The sequence below is a fragment of the Hippocampus comes genome, unplaced genomic scaffold, assembly GCF_001891065.2.
Source record: "Hippocampus comes isolate QL1 unplaced genomic scaffold, H_comes_QL1_v1.1 scaffold68, whole genome shotgun sequence".
NCBI lineage: Eukaryota > Metazoa > Chordata > Actinopteri > Syngnathiformes > Syngnathidae > Hippocampus > Hippocampus comes.
In genome coordinates this window covers 5,666,054-5,688,062 of record NW_017805625.1, presented here as the reverse complement: position 1 = coordinate 5,688,062, position 22,009 = coordinate 5,666,054, and the positions used below count along the sequence as shown (strand labels likewise).

Sequence of the window (22,009 nt, the reverse complement as noted above, 5' to 3'; positions counted from 1 at the left end):
ATTTACCATTTCTCTGCATCCATGTATGTAACGTAACTTCTTTTTTTTCTTCACTTTCGTTTGTTTGTAAACAATTTATTTGTTAATAACCGTATATTTATGTATTTTTTTTATACAGTTCAGTTTTGCTTATTTGACAATAAAGCTGACTTGACCTGAAAAGCGAACTACTGTAACAGATTCTATGATACAGTACGTACCATGTTCGTTCTGAGTAAAGGTATTGGTTTCGTCGTTGCCAAAATGTCTCATTTGGGGGTTCACCATTGCCAAATGTAACCCATTGGATGGCACGTCTGAAAATGAATGAATGGATTACTGTAATTGAGAAAATCATTCGTCGACATTCATACGCAGGTTTTATATATGTGTGTTTATTTATATATGATACTCAAGAAGCAACATACTAATTTTCCACGTTAATGTAAGTGTATGTATTAGCAGACTCATATTCTTTAGTCTAGTGTCACTGATAAAAAGCAGGAACTCAATTACCTGTAGTTGTATTTGGCACTGGAAAACAGAAACACCAAGATCCGTTGTATTCATTTAGTTCCTTTATTTAAGCAGCGGACGGACTGTGTAAGCCTTGTAGTTTAAAAATTAAGTCAACACGACTCAGACAACATATAAAAACTTTTTATTTTAAGTAGAAAATATACAAAGAAAAACAATTTTGTTCATGTCAAATTGTAAACAAAAATACTGGATATAGCTTGTTATGTGTTCTTTTTTTTTTCTTCAGTGCTTGCTCAAATATCTGTAAATGCCCCACTGGTAATCCTGAATACAGTATTGTACATGAATAATATTTCTCGCTCAGTTGAAGTGGGCTACATTTTAGCTTTCGATGTAATGTTCTGTCAAGTCCTTCATCAATAGAAATAAGCAGGGAGCGGATGAGCCTTCTTCATGTGGTCACTGCTTTGGGCTTGAGGAACATCCTGCTGTGCCAGTAGTCGGGATTGTCAAAGGATCGGTCTCCACTTACAGGATCTCCGACATCAACTCCAGCTCGCACTTTTACATAAGGGTCAATGCCCAACTGACGAGCCGTGGTGCCACTTGTCTCTCCCTCGCCGCCTGTTTGCATGTTCTGATACACTGCTGCGTCTGCAGGCTTCATTGCGGTGAAGCAGTCCATGTCCTCGTATTCATAAGCCCTGCCTTCATCCCTATCCTGGATCTTTAGCTCCTTGTTCTCCCGAAGGGCTTGTCTCAGCTTCGGCTGCCTGTTAGTGTAATGATAGTTACTGTCTTCCACGTACTCCTCTTCTTCCTCCTTCTCTTCTTCTTCTGCCATCCCAACAGTTATGCGAGGAGGAAGAGGAGGAGGAGGAGGAGGAGGAGGAGGAGGAGGGTCATGGGCCGGAGGATCATCATCCTTCTCACTACACCTGATATCCATGTATTCATATTTAACCTCTTGAGAATCAAGCTGTTTGGAGCTGTGATTATTCCTGATGAATGGCGTGATATCGCCCGAGCTGGCCATCATCTTCGATGAGAGGGAGGATGCTCGCTTCTTGTTGGGCTTCAGACACAGGCCATTGTCCTTGAGGTGGCTGTTGATTCGGGGCGAGAGACGCGTCTGCTTGTTCATGTACTCGTATTCCTCGTCGTTCAGGTTGTACAAGAGCCCGGACGAGTGCGACTTGCCCATCCCGCTGGGAATGACTCGAGATGGACTCAGCAAGGTTTCTGTGAAGAAAGAGGAACAGTTATTCACTTTGTCATAATTTCTCACTTGGCTCAGAGGTGTTGTACCCAAGTTACACACACACACACACACACACACACACACACACACACACACGCACACACACAAAACCATTCACTTCAAATGATATATCAAAATACAAATTTATTGTTTTTGTAAAGTCCCCTCTATTATTTCTATGAAAACATCAAAAAAATGACCTCTTTCCGGGCTGTCTCCAGGCAGCACATAACCGTTTTGGTCCTCTTCATCCATCTCTGGGGTTGGCGTCTCAGGCGGCCCACCAGACAAGCTGTCTCTCTGCGACATATAGGCGCTGTCCTGCCTCTGACGTCCACGCTTTGGGCTCCCAGTCAGACATGTGTCCTCGATCATCTCCAGTTCGGTGGCGGTGCCGCCGCCCTCCGAACTCTCGGACACAGTGCGAGCAGAGTTGAGTCGAGAACGTGACTGCCACGGAGCCTGAAATATTGTGAATACTGCAATATTAGAAGGTCATTTTGATCACTTTTATTATGTAATCTAAGGATGATTATGAACGTATTTCATTTAGTGGCACACTTCCAGTGTTTTGTGTTTTGAAGCGTTGCAATGTTTGATGGTAACACTTCCATGTGCATTGTAATGGGTGCCGTTTTGGTTTAGTTTAGTTTAGTTGCCATTTCTCAAGCTTGTCAAAAAAAAAATTAAAGGAGAAGACCATGTTTGGGCACCCACCTCTAATCTACAGTAATACAAAGTATCTCCGATATTGGAGGGTTTACCCGGTGTACTGGTAGAAGACAAATAACTTTGCGCAAAACCAAATGCTGTTACCTGTCCGGGGTTGTCAACACCTGATGTCATTGGCAGATAACCAGCACCACCTGGTGAACCCAGAACCACCTTAAGAGACACATGTTGTATTTAGATACAGGAAGTGACATTTGAATATGTGCAGGATGTTCGAAAAGCCACTGTGCATTTAGAATTTTACTCAATGACATTTGCGGACCGCTGAAATGTATTTCAACATGTCTGTTCATAACAAAGACAAATGCACAGTGACTTTCCCAATGTCCCCTATTTTAAAACGAGATGGGAATGAATTACTCTGTGAGAATCCAGCCTGGAGAGACCATTGAAGCTCCTCGACTTCGTAGGAGACAGGTAGTGGGAGGGCGGGTTGAGGTCATCGATTGATATTTGCTCCGCCTGGTCCTCCAGCTCAAATTCAAGATCCTCCATGTCATCTAGGTCTGCACTACGTTGGGTGACCTCATCAGGGGGCCCATCAGGCTGGCTGCAGTCCTCCTGTTGACGGCGAATAAAAGTAGTGACACAAAGAACATGACCAGGCCCACCTGCGTGCTGTTCCGAAATCTCGCGACACAGACGATGTGCTGTCTCACCTTGATCACCAGGTAGCGAGGAGGATCTCGCGCCATTCTGGTAAATTCATTGGCCAGCTCTTTGAATGTGGGACGGACGTTCTCATCAATCATCCAACCTGTCAGGTTGTTGTCACATTTCACAATGTCAAATACAATTCCATTACGAATAAGGTATATTGAGTAGGATGTAATTATGAGCAGAAACAATAGTTGAAGATCATAAACTCACACTTGACCATTACCATGTACACGTCAATTGTGCAAATAGGGGGCTGGGATAGTCGCTCCCCCTTTTCCAACAGATCCGGAACTTCCTGCGGGCGCATGGTTGAGTACGGCTCCATTCCGTGCGACATCATCTCCCATATTGTTACGCCTACCGATGAAAGACAGATTTAACGTGGCATCAAAACAGCACAGCAAAAGGCTGCTCTTAACAACATTCAACATATCGCCTTTTCCATGATCTATGCAGAACAGAAGTGTGAAAAGTAAGGCCATGCTCTGTTCTTTAATCCCACCCACGAAGAATCTTGTCACAAGTCCCTTATTGTTATCACAATTTGGTCGTGTTTTCCTGAAATTGGTTAATCAAAATGTATCGAAAAGCCAGGTCAGCCTTGCTGTTTATATTGGCTTGTGGTGTCATCTTTGAAGAAGCTATTCATTGAAAAATGCCTCTCAACATGACTGAAGTGGACGATTCCGAAAAAAAATATGACAATTGATGACACTTTGCCACACACTGAGCGATTGAGTACTGCATGTCGACCACAGCACTGCAGCGGTAAAACTGTAGTGTTGTATCATGTGTTGACGTTCCAAATACAAGATGTGTTAGCGCGTTATTATTTTTTTTGAACCACAAAAACATGACACCATAGTCAAGGAAGAAACAGTTTGCAACAAACTAGAGAGCAAACGCGACAATTGAGAAGTCACATGTGCATGAGAATTATAATATTGTTGAGTATTATTGTAAAACAGTATATATGCGATATTGTATTGGTACAGCAAATGGAATGAAAACATGACTCACCATAACTCCAGACATCACTTTGATGAGTGTATCTGCGAAACAGGATGCTCTCCAAAGCCATCCACTTGATTGGTGTCTAGAAACAAATTTCAAGTCTTCAGTTAACAACACATATTTAATCCAATTATTTTTATCTGACTGAAAGTCAATGTTTCAGCCAGTATACGAACCTTGATTTCATTGTAAAAATACTTTTTGTCATCAGGGTACAGTAGGTCGGCAATGCCGTAGTCGGAGATTTGGACAGTGTAGTTTTTCTTCAACAGCACATTTCTGGCAGCCAGGTTCCTGTGGACCATCCTGTTCTCCTCCAGGTAATACATACCCTGAGTGGAGGAGAATATTGTATAATGAGTACACCATCCTGTCTCGTCTTGCATATGCAAGTGTTGCTCAGTCAGGCCATTTGATTTTTACCTTCGCGATCTGCACACACCAGTTGAGGAGCCTCTGGGGACTGAGCTTGTTCTTGTTGTTCCTGACGTGCTCCAGCAGGGAGCCTTGGTTGTTGAGTTGGGTGATGAGCTGCAGGTTGGCGCCGGGACAGATACCGAGGATCCGGACTACATTGATGTGGTCCAAGCTTCCCATCACCATCATGTGCTGCGGTCGACATTGAGAACTCGTCACTATTGCTGAACGTTAAGTTTTTTGATTAAAAAAAAAATGTTGCTGATAAATTAATTTGATCATTGAAATCAATTTATCGCCCAGTGCCCAGCTATTCTCTTTTTGAAATGAACGGTGTTTTGCTTTCTCACATCTGTCATTTCAAAGAATGTCTGCCGCCCAGTGCGATCATGAATCGTTTTTATGGCAACTGGAAGCTTGACTGTGTCTCCTTCAGGGATCCAAATGCCCTGTGAAATGCAGAAAGACTTCAGTGTGCTTTTCATCGGTAGCAAGGGGTGGCACAATCTTCACTACCTTATGAACTGATCCAAACACGCCGTGACCCAGCAGCTTGATCTTACGCAACTCAGTGGACTTCAAGATACGAGCGTGGACTTTGGGCCCCTTCTCACCAGGATCCAGTGGCTCAAAACCCTGAGAGCACACAGCAAAAAAAGTGTGTTTCAAACCAAGAAGGTCTTAGTTGGCGACGACCACAATGAATCCCACCGGACATCCTCTAATTGTTTATAAAAAGAAAAAAAAAAGATGGTCAAATAAAAATACAAGATGTACACTACTCACAAATTTTGTGATATTTGGCTCTCATGGGGAAATTTCAGGATGATCATAACCTTTACAGCTGAACTTAATTTGATTTTCTCCAAAACTTTCATGTCAAACTGTTCATGTTTTGATAATTTTGGTGCAATTTGATGTTCTCTAACAAGGATCTTTATGGCTCAGTGGACTTCAAGATACGAGCGTGGACTTTGGGCCCCTTCTCACCAGGATCCAATGGCTCAAAACCCTGAGAGCACACAGCAAACAAAGTGTGTTTCAAACCGAGAAGGTCTTAGTTGGCGACGACCACAATGAATCCCACCAGAGATCCTCCAATTGTTTATAATAAAAAAAAAAAAAAAAAGATGGTCAAATAAAAATACAAGATGTTCACTACTTACACATTTTTGTGATATTTGGCTCTCATGGGGAAATTTCAGGATAATCATCAAAGAAAATATAACCTTTACAGTTGAACTTAATTTGATTTTCTCCAAACCTTTGACGTCAAACTGTTCATGTTTTGATAATTTTGGCACAATTTGATGTTCCCTAACAAGGATCTTTATGGCAAAATTCACAACAGGTGTTTGCTCCAAGAAAATTTCCTAAGATTTCAAATTCTATTCCTTTCTGTGACTCTTCCAGTCTCTCTGTTGCAACCTGCTTTTGACACGCATCCCTTTTCAGGACATCCTGTTTGAAGCTTGGCAATGTCAAGATACTGTTGATCAATCATCATTTTGGTCTCATGATGTCAAAATGAACAACAGTAAGAGAGCAGTGGTTCTTAAATTTTTACTCCAAGTACCACCACATCAAATACTTGCTCTCTCCACCATGACCGACGTTACATTGCATAGTGGGCCGAAGTGTTCATGTACAATGTGACCGAAGCACCCCTGGATCTATTTAAAGATTTCTTAAAAGTTACCTACTTGTGTAATTCTGTTATTTCTTTGCATACCGCTAGAGGGAGCCCGCGTCACCCAATTGGTAGCGTACCACACTGACAATTAGCGACTATTGAAGACTCTCATGTCATGTTTAACTCCCAATTCCAGTTGAAACAACAAATGTACTGGTCCATTCATGGCTCAACCACCTGTTACAAATTTTACCGCTCGGCGTCTCAAAAGAGAACTGAAGAAAAATCCTGAAACAGTGAAAAGTTGGACATGTACATGCAAAAATTTAGAGAAAGTCAAATTAAGTTCACCACTTATGCACTTCAGGTTTATCGTGAAATTTCTTCCGGAAAATCCCTAACTTTTTGTGCATAATGTATATTTATTTGGCTTCTGTTGAGATATGAACTAGGTAGCGTACCACACTGAGAATTAGCGACTATTGAAGACTCTCATGTCATGTTTAACTCCCAATTCCAGTTGAAACAACAAATGTACTGGTCCATTCATGGCTCAACCACCTGTTACGAATTTTACCGCTCGGCGTCTTAATAGAGAACCGAATAAAAATACTGAAACAGTGAAAAGTTGGACATGTACATTCAAAGATTTAGAGAAGGTCAAATTAAGTTCACCACTTATGCACTTCAGGTTTATCCTGAAATTTCTTCCGGAAAATCCCGAACTTTTTGTGCGTAATGTATATTTATTTGACTTCTGTTGAGATATGAACTACAGTTTCAAACACAAAATTTGATTATGATCCATCTGCAGTGCCGGACTAATGACTATAAATCCAATATAGTTGCCGGAATCCCACATAATAAACCCATCAGGAGAACATAGCTACTACCTCACTGAAACTAAGGACTCCCCTCTCCACTGGCCATGTACCTCCTCATAGCTCGTTTGCGGCGGATGGCGAGCCCTCTGCGGTACAAAACGCTCAGCACGAAAATAGAGAAGCTGGCAAACAGAATGGCGATAACTCCCAGTACTATGCCTGTGGTTGCTTGTCTAGAAACACAAAAATATAGAATGGAGATTTCACATTGCGGAAACGTAAAACATGAATGAGAATGCTGCCGAATGAGAGGAGAATCCTACCCAGAAATGTATCTGGAAGACCCAATACAGCCTCCAGTTCCTGGACCAAAGCACCTAGAGAGCAATCATATTTCAGCTAAATGCAGAACACATAGAGAGTTCACACAGTCCCACAGGTTTGCCTTACCCTTGAGTACAGTTGATGTGACAAGGCTCACAGCGCCCTTGCTTGTTCGGGTACTTAAAGATGACCCCCTCACCTCCCATCACACCCTCCGGACATGAGGAGACACAATGTGGGCCGTCCTGTCGGTTGGCACACGCTACACACTCGTCTGCTCCCTGCACATACAAATGAATGGGTAGACTCGGTTTGAATATAACTTAAATATAGAAATAGAAAAAGAAATGTAAAACTGTAATTAACAAATGCAGTATACTGGACTGGGAAAAAAAAGTTGAAGTCATGATGACATTTAAAAAAATAGATTCAGTAATTATTCTTGTGCCAATAGAGGAAGCCTGCGTATGACAGTTGAGCATTTTTGTGAGCATTCATACCGGGCCTATGCAGGTCTCCTTTCCCTCCTGGACTTTACACTCAGGGTGGCAGGGCATACATTCTCCTGATGCATCTGCAAACTCACGTGTCTCCCTACATTCACATAGAAATAATCAAAATGTTTCCACAGACCACAGATGACAAAATAAGCATGGTCGGGTCGGCAGGACCCGATGAATGAATGGATGAAAACTGACCCTGTCACAAACATGCACTCTGGCACACAAGTTCCTCCTCTGCTGTAGTTTTTGCAGGAGAGACACTGATCCGGGCCTGGACCCCAGCAGCCCTCCGAGGAGCAAAGGGTGTCGCAAACGTGGCCCATCTCAACTGTACAGAAATGCAAAGAGACATAAATTTAATCAAAACTGTGTCAATAGGCTGCACGAGGAAATGCTAAAGTACCGGTGGGCAAATTTCTGTCGCATTTAAATTTTTTTAAACAGGCAGATGTAAAAGAGGTGGGCTCAATTAATACAAGAAGTATTACAGGACTATTGTAATAATGTAAATATTCGGTGACCCGGTTTAAAGGGCGCAGGAGGCAATACGTGGCCCCTGAGCCATATTTTGCCTAACCTTGACCCAAACCAACTCACCGCACTCATTTCTTGGCCGGTTTTCCTTAATATCAATGTACTTCTGGCGTCGCTGCGGGCGAGAACTACTTGTCAAGATACGTGTCCAGTTGACAGTGTCGTGGTAGCATAGCTTCTTGTTTCCTGTGATGTAGACGCTTCCATCATTTATCCTTTGAAGCGATCGTAAGCCCAGAGAGGTCAAAGACGGGATCTTCATCACCAGCAGAGAGTAGCCCCTGAAAAATAATGACAACACGATGCGAGATCCATAAAAAAACAAAACATTAAATTCCAAATGAGATTTAAGACCCCGAAAAATGTAGGTACATGAAAATATTACGATACCTTCTCGAGCTCACGCCTCTAAATGGTTTTAAAGGGATAGAGGAGGGAAAAAAAGAAAACACAAACTGATTAGAATGTGCATCATTTGATATTACATTTACAGTTATCTCATCCAAAGGGAATAAAAACATAGCTGGAAAAAAAAAATCACCGGTAAAGTGTTCTGCCTTGAATGGTTTGCAGATTGGAGAACACGGATAGGTCCGTCATATTTTCAGGCCACGACTGGATACTGAGGATGTCTGAAAATGTTACATTGTGTGTGTTCATGGTCATATCGAAGAAAAATGAACACAATCGCTAAAGAATCTTGAGATCTGAACAAACACAAACCTGTAATCTCTCGCACCGTGTTGAAAATCTTCAGTTTTTCTGGATCAAGGGCTGGAATGTTGTTGTAATCGTCACTTTGATTGGCGGAAAAGACACAAATGTCATTTCAAATCATGCAGATAAGGACACGAACAGTGGCGCGGAGGGAGAGTCTTGTTACCCATGGATCCCGGTCACCAGGAAGTGAAGACTGCCCTGGATCTTTGTGCAGTTAATAAAACTGTCGATGTTCAGAGCATCCACCGTCTGTCGGTTCTGAGTTCCTGTACCGCGGCAAGCTGCAAGGAACGATCTCAATTTAGGAATACTGTAGATGTTGAAAACGTAACACGTAAATACAGACGTCTAAATTAAACAGATTTAATACAATGCAAATGCTTGGTGGACCAGATGAATGAATGGAGCCATTTTTTTGATTCCATGATTTTGTGCTACAGATCTTGTCATGGATCCATTATTGTACATTTAATAAAACAGCACTTTTGAATGCAAAAATCTCAAGTTGTATTTACATCAGAGTCATTCTATGACATTCAGTGCACTGCATACCTTTAGGACAGAGGCCTCCACAGAGCTCACACCTTTTCACCCCGTTTTTCTCCACCTCCATTTTATGGGTGGGACAGTTGCTTACGCATGAGCTGCCATCCACCACAAAGTTTGCTATATGGATGAAAACATACAACATGTCAGCTTCAGAGACAAACGGCACTAATGCATTGAAAATAATAGACCAGTGATTGCTTGAGACTCACTGGGACACTGGGACACACAGATGGAGCCATACTGGTACTTGGCATCGGGATTGGGCTCCAGTTTGAAGGTGTGCTTGTTGTAGATCACCGTCTGAGGACACTGAGGGACGCAGGAACCCGAGTTGTTGAAGTTCCGACAAGCCTGCAAAATGGGACAGATGGCCGTCGTTAGTCATTTGCACTGTAAATATTTCAAATATTAAGGTTTAGCTTCAACTAAAATGTGTGAATTTGTGGGAAAAAAAGAAATGAGCTATTCCATGTCATGAAAAAGGTTGAAACCAGTGGTAGGATTGATAAATCTGTTTTCCCGTCACTATATCGTCTTCTTCACTTCATTGAGATCACTCCCCGTAATTTTCCTTCCAATGTGCCGAGAAGTTTGTTTTGCTCATTTCTAACCTCTTCCTGAATGATTTAAAAAGATGGAATACCTGTAGTCCATTGAATGAGAAGAGAGGGGGTGACATCATCAAGTAATTTTTAGCATTTAATAGACGTTTGTTTGGTGGACCTTCAAAATCTCAGGTTTGTCTCATATGAAGTCCACCTCTGTGGACAGGCAACAATTGTTTTTGCCTGATCATTAATTTGACATCGACCATAACGACTTACAAAGCAGTCAGTGTCGAGGGGTCCAGTGCAGCCTCCAGCACATTCATTGTGACAACACTCGCTCGGGTTCCTGCCAAAACAGCGGCCATTGCACTGGGGTGCGCACACCGTCTTTGTCACTGGAGCATATTTGAGACAACATGTCAGTCAAACAACCATAAAAAAGTAATGTTACCCTGTTGTCACTTACAGATCTGACATGTGTCGTTTCCGGGACCCCAACATGGAACGTCCTCGCATGCTTCACTGCAAGGCTCTGACACATACAGAGGCATTGAGGCATGAGAGAAAGTAAAACGGCTTAGCTTCTTTTATCACTAAAAAGCACATTTAACTATGTTCCTGCTAAGATGATATCAGTTAAAAATCACTGCGAGGCCTTTGCGATGTTTCAAGTCAGAGATTTGGGCTGACACCAAAATTCATCAAATTCTTCACACTGTTGCATTTTGTACTATTCCCTTTATGTGCACGACGCAAAAGTTTTAATAATATACAGTACCATAATTAACAAACTGTGTGTACAGCTGGCATAAAAAGTCTACACACCCCTATTCAAATGCCAAATTATTATGATAACAAAAAAAAAATCACATCAAGATTTCTAAGATCATTTCATAAGATTTTCCACCATTAATTGGACCTGCAACTTTTCAACTGGAAAAAAAGCAAACCTTTCAAAAGGGGGAATAAAAATAGCTTGCACCCCCTGTTACAACGGAGGGGAAAATAATCAAAGGGCCTTTGATTAACGCCAAATAAAGTTCAGATGTTCAGTTCTGAAATGTTTTATCTTGGTCTCATTTTTTAGATCACAAAAGCATTGGAACAAGGGCATGTAGACTTTTTACAGACACTGTAGCTGAAGTAGTTTAGCTCATTTCCATTTTTTTTTCCCTCAAGCTACTGCATTCCCCTGCAGTCTTACCTCACCCCCCTGGGAGAGTCAACCACTGATTTGACATTGAGGAACAAACCTTTCTGCACATCATCTTATTGTTTTTTTTACCGCCATGACAAACCTCTTCTACAGGTAAACAGCAGATGATTGTATTTGGGAGTACTCTTCACTCACTTTCAGGTCCATTGTCCTCCAATATAATAGGCGCTGCCCCGTCCTTTACAATATCCTGCCAGATGACCTGTGGGGCGTAGCTCAGGTACTTATTTTGGATGATCTTGACTCCTCCCTCCAGTATTTCTGTGGGTGGCAGACATTGCATGTAAATGATGAGACACAAATAACGAGACGCTACATGCCCATGACTCAATTATATCAGCCTCAGACATTATTAGACATTACAGCACTGGAAAACACACTTACATGGGCAAGGGCTCATGTTTCACACGCAGTTGAAAGGCTTACACGAGGTATTGCTGTGACCTCACCAAATACAATACACACTACACACACATATACTCGTGCTGTTCAACGACAGGTATGCTGAAGGCGCGGCAATGTGTGGAGCTCCAACAAGCAGCCTCTTATCTGCACGGCCGCCCACACTTACTGTGGGCATACTATACTTTAACGGACATACTCTTTACTACACACCAAAACGTACTCTTTCAACTCACACCGATCCACTCAAATGTATACTTTACACTCACATGTACTCTTAAACACACACTGAAATACATACAGTACACTTAAACTAAAACTTGTAGAGTACTCTGAAATCTACAATGAAACATCTACACTCTAAAAGAGTCAACTAAATAAAAATTTACATCTTAACGGATGCACTTAAATTCATCCACTAAAACACAGGTGTCAAACTCAAGGCCCGGGAGCCAGATCTGACCTCCCACATCATTTTATGTGGCCTGCGAAAGCAAATCAAAGTTGTCAACTTTCATGATGCTTGCTAAAATCTCAACCAAAATTTCAAATTCTCATTTGTAATAAATAAGACTGATACTGTAAGCATTTTCTTGTTACCAAACCCCTCATTACAGAAACTTAAAAAATAGGTGAATAAACCGTTATTCTTGACTTCTTTATATGGTTTCAGTCCTAACGGCCCTCCAAGGGAAATTGTAACTAAAATCTGGCCTGCGACAAAAATGAGTTTGACACCCCTGCACTAAAACATATACATTATGAAATACATATACTATCATACACCTTCATACACGTTGTATACTGTACTGTGTATTCTAACATAACATTTAGGGGAGTTAGCAGTTAAAAAAAAACAAAAAACTTTTTTTCAAAAAGAAACTGAGCAAGTACCTTCTGGGAGCTGGCGTGTTTTTGATATTTAATTTTACATTCCAAAAATACAACTTCAAACCGATAACATTGACAGTTATAAAAACACTTTGTTACAAAAAAGTCATGATCCCAACATAGCAGCCATAGCTAACGTCAGCATATTTACAGTGCGAATGCTATCTTAATGTTGTCATTAATGTTGTCATCGCTGCTTTTTCAGTGAAGCTGAAGAGCGTTCTTTATGACTAGCTATCACAACTATGCACCTTCCTCATCGCATGCCATCATCAAGAGTCATGTTGGAGAATCACGCTCGCGCACGTCAGTAAGCTTTGAATCGAGGGCGGGCGGGATTAGTGAAGTGAGGCTACATTCAAATCTTGCTAGCGGTGCTACACGCACTCAAACATACACTACACAATCAAACATAAACTGCGTGTTCCAACATAGTCAAAAATACACCAAAAGATCCACTCTAAAATACGCTTTACACGTTCACATATACAGTACACTGAAACATGTAAAGTGTAACATGAACCAAACGTTTTTTGCGTAATGAGGGCCATGCTAATTCGGCACATCCAACAAGACATGTAGATATACTGACTGTGCTCCTGATGCTCACATTTCATTCAAAATCTCGATAAATGTTGTGCACACACTGTAGGTTCCCCCGCCAAACAACAAAGTGACTTTCTTGAGTACCTGTGAGGTGTGTAAGGCCCAGTTCCTGCAGGCCGTGCTGGCCTTCCTTCTGGTAGTTGACCATCACAGCCAAGGCATACTGGTCCTCGTACAAGGTGGTGCCCCTGATGACACGAAGGTGGTCCAGCGGCAAGCGGCTGAACTCGTTGATGGCAAACAGTATGTAGCCTGTCACCTCCCTGATTGACTGCATGGGATTTAATGGGTAATATTTGTGAATTTGGTTGGCATTGGGCTCTAAAGAAATCAAACGGTGAGGCATTCACTGACATTCTCTGGTCACAACATTAGGTACATGTGCACAAAATAAAGTGAGTGTCCAAAGTCTGGTCCGGGGGTCCATTTGTGGCTTGCTTCACATTTCTTATTGGTCCGCAGTATATTCTAATACAGTAGTATGATTTAAGCAGGGCCACATCAAAGGGTTATGAGGAAAAGATAAAATCTTGAAAGATCGGAAAATTTAAGCCATATTTTTATCAATGTAAAAAATGTTCAATTAACCCCTTTAGGGTAATGATATATTTAAAAATCTTGGAAATTCAGAAATTTATGAACACTTCTTTGGTGTGATTTTTGTCACGTTGCATATATTTACAGTACAATAATTATCCATCCAGCAATTTTTACTGATACTTCTCCTCAATGTCAAGTTAGCAAATAAATCCATACTTCCTGCAACAAAGTCAGACAGCTCTACTAATACACCCATTCAATTTTCAATCTTATCATTAGCTTTCTTTGCAGATTAGCTGGGAGAAATTACCTGGCCATATTATTCAATATATACTAAACTATAAACTACACCTCACTGACAGTGCCCTTCACAATAAACCATTGTCATCTTTGGAAATGTTATTTACAGACATTATTGTATTGTGCAGGTGTACCTAATATTGTGTCCAATTGGTGTTTTTCGTTTTCAGTGGCTCACCTGCAGGAAGGAGAAATCTCTGGTGTGTTCCATCATGGTGATCTCAAGGTTGCCCATGACGATCTCACAGCCAGTGTACCTCTCCCGCATCAAGTTATACTGGATTTCGGAATTTCCCGTTGTGCTCAGATCATTTTGGGTGCCGCTACAAACTACCACTGGGGAGAAATAGAAAAATGAAGATTAAAGATGACAGATAGTTCTCTTCAATTCCAATGTTGGCCACAAACAATTACTATGGCAACAAAGGAGCAATGACAAAAAGTGTGATACATCTCCATTTTTATTTTGTATTTATATTTGTATTTATATATTTTCAGTTGTAATGGTTAAGTGACGGTAAGAAAAGTCATTGTGTCTGTTTTTTTATTCTTCTGTTAATGCATATATTCTAAACAAAAAAATATTACCCAATAAAATACATTGGTTTGAGATATCCATCTATTATCTGACCAGTTAGTCAATAAGTCCAAATGAGGGAAACAAGCAAGAGCTGCATGCACGTGCAGTATGAATGGTTTGTTGCAATAAAGACTGTATATAAGGGGTGCGGCTGTGACAAGAAAACATAACACAAGGCCTTGCTTATGTGTTGATGGGGTTGAGGGGTTCATTCATTCATTGAATCCCAACACGTGGCTGCTGTCCAAATGTCAAGGCAGCACAGAAGACACAAACTGTCTGATGATAACTCCTCATTTGAGGTCTCTTTTTATATGGCATCAGTTCATGTGAATCGTTTTGCCTGAGAAGATTCTATAGCGATCCAGTGTGACATGGAAAGCGGCAGACGCTAATGTACTGTAAACAGCATCACTCTGCAAAGCACTTTAATCTTTGCCTTTCATTAAGGCTAAGGATTAAAATATTTATTCCCGTGTGAGCAACGTACATGCCCTATGGGTCTGTAAAGTTATGAGAAGTGTCCATTTATTGTGTTGATCTAAAACTTGGGGTTGTCCCTTCATACCACCAAACAATGTGCTTATTTTCAATTTATCATCTTTTTTTACATTGTGCCCCAGACTTTGAAAAACAAAATATTCAGCCTGTTTTGACGAAGTGAGGAGCAGAGAGTACAGATATCAATTTGTAAATACAGGGAGTGTAATGGAAAGTTTCATTGCGTAACCCACAGCGTGTATTCAATTTTGATCATCACTTGGCACTACTTAGATATTTCCAGAGCGACTCCGGTTTGTCTGATTAAGAACAATAGCGAAAGGTGGAGGTGTGAAACCAACTGTATGCGTTTTCCCTTCGAGGAACTAATTGTCTGAGTCTTGATGCATCCGAACCATTAACAATATGGTCACCCACCTTCTAGTATCTGTATGTCTCCATGTGGAATTGTCTGATATCTTTTGCGAAGATAATAACCAGCGTTACTTTTTCTTCAAGAATTTATTCATCTCGTTTGGAACAAATATGTTCTTTTCATAGCAGCAGTAGAAATCAAATACAAAATACACTCTTAAAACTGCTTTGTCAAAAGTCACCCCAAATTGGGTGAAATAGTCAACCCAGTGCTGGGCCCAAAAAAAGACTGAACTAATAATAATAGTAATTTGGCTACCATCATTTTCTGAGAAGTCACCCCAAAATAATTGATCCAACCTTGGGTAAAAGTAAGCCAATGTGCTCAAAATCCACAGCTGCCCAGCGAGTTGGTTCGGAGAACAACCCAGCATTTTTAGCCAAGTAAGAAAGCTACCGTTAAAAAAAATATATATAAATATATATATATATTTAATAAGCACCGTCATGAATTCTTTGTAATTTATTACTTCACCGCCCACTCCAAATGGACGCAAATGTAAAGAGTAGCACCAGCAGCGTTGCAGATAAATACAATGAGCACCATGCAAACAATGCACAGACTGCAACTGGGGGAGGCTGAGAATGTCAACAGGCTGAGTGGGTTTTTTTTTTTTTAATCAAAGGATGACTTTCAGCACTGGCAGATGGATGGCGGGCGAGAAAGAAAGGAATGGGGTGGAGGGATGAGAGTCAACACGCACACAGATAAACAATGGCCTCCTTTTTCAAAAATGTAGAAATTGTATCACATCAGTGTCGCACAGCCGACCTCTGTGCACCAGTGCTGACACTCGATTCTCTGTCGGATCAGTCCATCGCTAACCTTAGTGGGCCTGTGGACGTCCCGTAAAAAGGGATGTCATTGTCCTCAGAATTGCACTGTAAACCAACACACCGCAGATCGGGTTTGCGCATTGTCATTACCGAGATTGCAGTTTTGAGAGAAAAGCAGGAAGGAGTAGAGCTACATAAGTGGAGGAAGGTGATGACAGCCCGGGAAAATCGCTTGAGACAATGAGAGCGGTAAACAGAAACTTGGCACGGAGCGACGAGAGATTACTGCTCGATGAGCAAGTTCACATGCACAGACACCTGAGCACAGGCGCCGTTTCGCGCCACGGTGTCACACAGCGAGCGCAAACAAACGGAAATTCTCAGCGATAATCGGGACTTGTAATTGAAACAGGTAAATTAAAGCTGACAGCTACGAAACAGCACAAAGTCTGGCAACAGGAGCAACAACAATTTGCCTTAATTAATAATTGTTGACCTGAAATAGCTTGTAGTAGCCTGTGCTTAATTTGAGATCTTGAGATAAACACAATATATAATCTAACAAGGTGTGTGAGCAAGGTTTCTGGGCTGTTTTTCAATTTATTGAGTTATATTTATGGATTAGAGTGTTTTTTATCCAATTATTTACTGGAAATATCACTTAATGGCGGCTTTCGTGTTATTAATAGACGATATGCTTGTACAAATCCTGGTTAGGTCACCATAGGAACGCACTCCGTTGTAAACCAAGGACCTCCTGCATTAAAAACCGTTACTCTAGTTTCAACTACGGGAGGGATGTAAAAATAATATTCGGCGGGGGCCACATTGTGTTTTCTCACGGAGGGCGGTTATGACTGTGAAAACCATAGAAATGAACTCGATAATTACCTCATCATGTCATTTCATATACACATTTGATTTGATATAGGCCTACTTTACCTGGAAAATCAATCTGATACTTTGGAATGCAGTGTACAAGTATTGTCCAATTTATGTTATGAAGGAATTTGGTGAAATGTAAGTGCTTGTGAAACGGTGTGATTTAGCTTTTCGGTCCAAAGTAAAAGCATACATTTTGCAAGAAACATTAGCTTATTGAGCCACAGAAAATAATATCGTGCCTTGAATTTGACACCTGTGCACTAAGGAGAAGGCAGTTCACCTCACTGCAGCCTGATTTGTTTGCCTAGAGTTGTGCAGCATGGCAACATAGGACAAGCGTTTGCCATTTGCCAGTTAACTGAAGGACAAACTACAAATCCAAATATGTGTAAATGCTCGCCCTCGCAACCTGCTGCTAGTTGTTTTGGAGTTTTCCTTCCATTCTGTAATGTACGTAGCACACAAAGGCGCAGGTGGCGGATGAAGAGAAACGAGGTTTATGAGAAATCTGCTGTAGAGAAAAAAAAAAAAACAAGTAATAAATCAAAGCACATCAGTACGACTTTCCAGATATACTAGTGCAAAGTTAAATAGACCACAGACAACTTGGCACCAACATGATGCTCTACTAAAGTATTATTCTACTGGGTGCCGTTTTGTTGTTCAGGAAGACATGTCTTGGATTCATGACGTATGGAAACTCACGCACAAAACAATTAACTGCACCTAACTAAGTGCACATCATTAGAACCGAAAATATAAACAACACACAAATACAATCTGCCAAGGTGAGGCAGTTGTTCTTTCCATTCCCAAGGGAACACAGGAGTAGCTCTTTTTTGGGCACCAGTCAATGGAGATTTTTGTGCCTAACTCTCACCGTACACGAGCATTTACGAAACTAAACGCTTGATTCTCTCTGCCGTTGATTAAATTAAAGTCCCCAGCCACTATTTCATAAACTAGTTTATATATCGTAGATTAAAGTAAACTACAATTCCCGTACGAGTGCTAGACCAATTCTTTCTTCTGTCTTGCTGTTCGCTAATAGTGAAATAAAAAATAAAAAATAACTGAAAGCTCATGTATGAAATTCATTGACAAAGACAAACACGAATGACATTTCCGCCACAATGCAGGTGAGCTGAACCCTATCCCAGGTGACTTTGGGCGTGAGGTGGGGTCCACCCTGGACCGGTCACCAGCCAATCACCGGGTACATACTTTATACAATTTAGAGTCTTCGAACAAGCTAACACGGAAAAGTTGAGATGAAAACCGAGAACCTCGGAATTGTGAGGCACACCTGCTAACCACGAGGTCACTGTGCTGTCATAAAGCAAGATATGAGAAATAAAACAAACTGCCTTCTCGTAAATACTCTTGCCAGCTTCATACACAGGTTCAAAACATCCATCCATCCATCCATTTTCTGACCCACTTTATCCTCACAAGGTTGGCGGGGGGTACTGCAGCCTAGCCCAGCCGTCTTCGAGCAGTAGGCGGGGGACACCCTGAACCGGTTGCCAACTAATCGCAGGGCACACAGAGACGAACAACCATCCGCGCTCACACTCACATCTAGGGACAATTTTGAGTGTTCAATCAGCCTGCCATGCATGTTTTTGGAATGTGGGAAGAAATCGGAGTACCCGGAGAAAACCCACGCAGGCAAGGGGAGAACTTGCAAACTCCACACAGGAAGGCCGGAGGTGGAATCGAACCCGGTACCTCTGCACTGTGAGGTCAACGTACTAAGCACTCAAACAGCGGGCCGCCAGGTTCAAAACAGTGATAATTAAAAAAAAAAAAAAAAAAAAAAAGGTCTTTCACAGCAGGCCTGTTTACTGCACAGTAAATTCCAGTTTAACAACAGACCAAGAGAACTGTGGCCTCAATGACATTAACCTTCAGATGTATTTAAATGATGTGAGTTCCTCTGTTGTTATTGTTTTTTTCTAAACACGAAGGGGAGGTCACACGCGAGAGGCATTGTTGTTGTTCCTTGACATTTGAACATCAGCTGCCACATTCTGATGATGAGATGATGAATGTTGTTTTGACCACATTGTTTTTCTCAGTCCCGGGCGCCACTGTTGTCTGAAGCAGCAGGTGACAGTAACAAGTAGGTGGGGTCAAAGTTCACAGAGTCTCTCTTGGATTCAAATCACAACAACACTCTCAGTGGAGCTGACGTATCGTGAACTTCCTCTGGGCTGATTTGGTGTGATACAATGTATCACTTGTGCCATCTGAGTTGGCTGTGATGTTCTTTGTAGAGCGAATTACAGTAAGTTCAAAAGTGTCAAGTGAGAAACAAACAGATATTTTAAAGTTGCCCCTAAACACAGAAATGATGGCATTCAGTTCTTTATCTTGTTAAATAGCTATAAACTTGAAAAAAAAATTCTTATAGCAAAAAAATGTCATATAATTTATTATATCACACGTTCTATAAATGTTGATTCAATTATTTTTTTATATTAAAATGAAAAATGAATGTCAACAGAAAAAATAGCAATATAAAAGGAAAGTCATGTTTCTTTTATATCTTCTGTTCGATCTATCTATCTAGCTAGCTAGCTAGCTAGCTAGTAATCTGTTACCTGGCCTATTACTCAAATTGTTCCACAAATGTATGAAATGAATGCAAATTGTTTTCATTCCCAAGGTGTTGAAACTAAAACAAAACATGTAGAACCGCTGTGCATTTTCGGAGTGTGTTGAAATGTGTTGAGCAACTCTATGCGTGTTCCAGAATCTTGAAAGAGTGACAGGTGAGATAAGCGTCGCCCCACAGAGTTGTGGGAGAGGTGCAGGTGGCTCATTGCAAACAGGTTTTGAAATTTGCAGAGCAGGTTGTGATTGTGCGGCGGGACAGGTGTTTTTTTTTTTTCCCCTGACAAAGTACATCACAATCTCAAAGCTAATATACGACAAAAACCTAAACTTGGTCATCTGCTGACAACTTGTGTGCTTGTGTGTGTGTGTGTGTGTGCGTGTGTGTGTGTGTGTGTGTGTGTGTGTGTGTGTGTGTGTGTGTGTGTGTGTGTGTGTGTGTGTGTGTGTGTGTGTGTTCGACCGTACCTCCTTGTGTCTGGGCACTGCAGAGTTGCAGAACTAAGCAGGGCTGCAGCAACAGCAGCAGGACACGCCGCACCTGTTGGCCCTTCCTCACAAGCGTGGTCATCCTCATTCAAAACGTCTCGGCGTTCCGAAGCAGCATTACCATCCCATGAAACAAAAAGGCCCCAAAAGTTCATTTAGTGTATCAACAGAAGTAGATCCCGTCACGATGGTAGTAGATCTCGTCACAATGGTACTAGATCCAGCCCGAGTCGTGCTGTCTCCAGCTCATAGTGTGAAGTGGAAATGAGTGCAGCAGTGATTGGAGCTTCGCTGGAGGCCAATCACAGACTGGAGTGCCTTTTTACTCCCTTGCTCTGATTTGAATGGGAGGGACCAGTGTGAACAAAGCACACACACACACACACACACACACACGTAGGCACACAACAACTTGCAAAACTGGAAACCTTGCAAACACCTTGGAGTACACGAATGAATTGGAACAGGAGTGGAACATTTGAATGTTGTGCATCAGAAGTTATTGTAGTAATTCATCCATCCATCCATTTTCCGATCCGCTTCATCCTCACACGGGGGGGGGGGGGGGGCTGGAGCCTATCCCAGCCATCTTCGGGCAGTAGTCAGGGGACACCCTGAACCGGTTGCCAACTAATCGCAGGGCACACAGAGACGAACAACCATCCACACTCACACTCACACCTAGGGACAATTTAGAGTGTTCCATTGACCTGCCAGGCATGTTTTTGGAATGTGGGAGGAACCCGGAGTACCCGGAGAAAAGCCAAGCAGGCACGGGGAGAACATGCAAACTACACACAGGAACACCGGAGCCAGAATCAAACCCTGCACCTCTGCACTGTGAAGTGGATGTGGTAACTATTTGTACTGATTTGATTCATTTGTATATTAGTATTATTATTACCTCCCACTTGTCAAAACCATATCCTATAAATGGAAATTTGAAACACAACTGGCAGGCCACTACTTTTAATCCTGCACTTAACAAATATTAAAACTAATACTAAGACGAATAAAAAGTAAACTAAAATGACCTGCCTGCATTTGCAGTTACCAATTTTTCTCATTTTGACTGTGGTCAATGACATGTGAGACACGTTTTACAAAACACTCAACCAGCAACAACACAAGCTACTGGTCGTTTTTGAGCGGACTATTTTCACAATTTCATATCACAATTCAACAGTCGGCGGCCCTGTAGTCGAGGGTTAGCACATCGACTTCACAATGCAGAGGTGCTGGGTTCAATTCCAGCTCCGGCCTTCCCGTGTGGAGTTTGCATGTTCTACCCGTGCATGCGTGGGTTTTCTCCAGGTCCTCCGGTTTCCTCCCACATTCCAAAAACATGCACGACAGGCTGATTGAACACTCTAAATTGTCCCTAGGTGTGAGTGTGGGTGCGAATGATTGTTCGTTTCTGTGTGCCCTGCGATTGGCTGGCAACCGGTTCAGGGTGTCCCCCACCTACTGCCCAAAGACAGCTGGGATAGGGTCCAGACGACCCCCCCTGCGACCCTAGTGAGGATCAAGTGGTTCGGAAAATGAATGAATGAATTCAACAGTCAGTCTGTTTTGTGAGCAAAATTTGTTTGGAGCAGATGATGTGTGACG

The 22,009-nt window shown here is 41.8% G+C and overlaps 1 protein-coding gene across 1 annotated transcript; it reads right to left on the bottom strand.

Moving 5' to 3' along the window:
* Window positions 1-623: 623 nt before the first annotated feature.
* Window positions 624-20,704, bottom strand: erbb3a (erb-b2 receptor tyrosine kinase 3a). Its single transcript, XM_019880846.1, has 29 exons — window positions 20,378-20,704; window positions 14,312-14,469; window positions 13,378-13,564; window positions 11,530-11,655; window positions 10,645-10,710; window positions 10,455-10,573; window positions 9,840-9,981; window positions 9,634-9,747; window positions 9,245-9,362; window positions 9,085-9,158; window positions 8,903-8,993; window positions 8,752-8,769; window positions 8,425-8,642; window positions 8,023-8,155; window positions 7,825-7,918; window positions 7,451-7,605; window positions 7,324-7,377; window positions 7,092-7,233; window positions 5,060-5,179; window positions 4,894-4,992; window positions 4,550-4,735; window positions 4,303-4,458; window positions 4,133-4,208; window positions 3,323-3,469; window positions 3,112-3,209; window positions 2,813-3,013; window positions 2,537-2,605; window positions 1,921-2,182; window positions 624-1,701 (listed from the first exon to the last, which is right to left on the bottom strand). Exons 1-29 carry the CDS (start codon window positions 20,484-20,486, stop codon window positions 911-913), a joined length of 4,323 nt encoding a protein of 1,440 aa, XP_019736405.1. The 5' UTR covers window positions 20,487-20,704; the 3' UTR covers window positions 624-910.
* Between the last annotated feature and the right edge of the window lie 1,305 nt (window positions 20,705-22,009).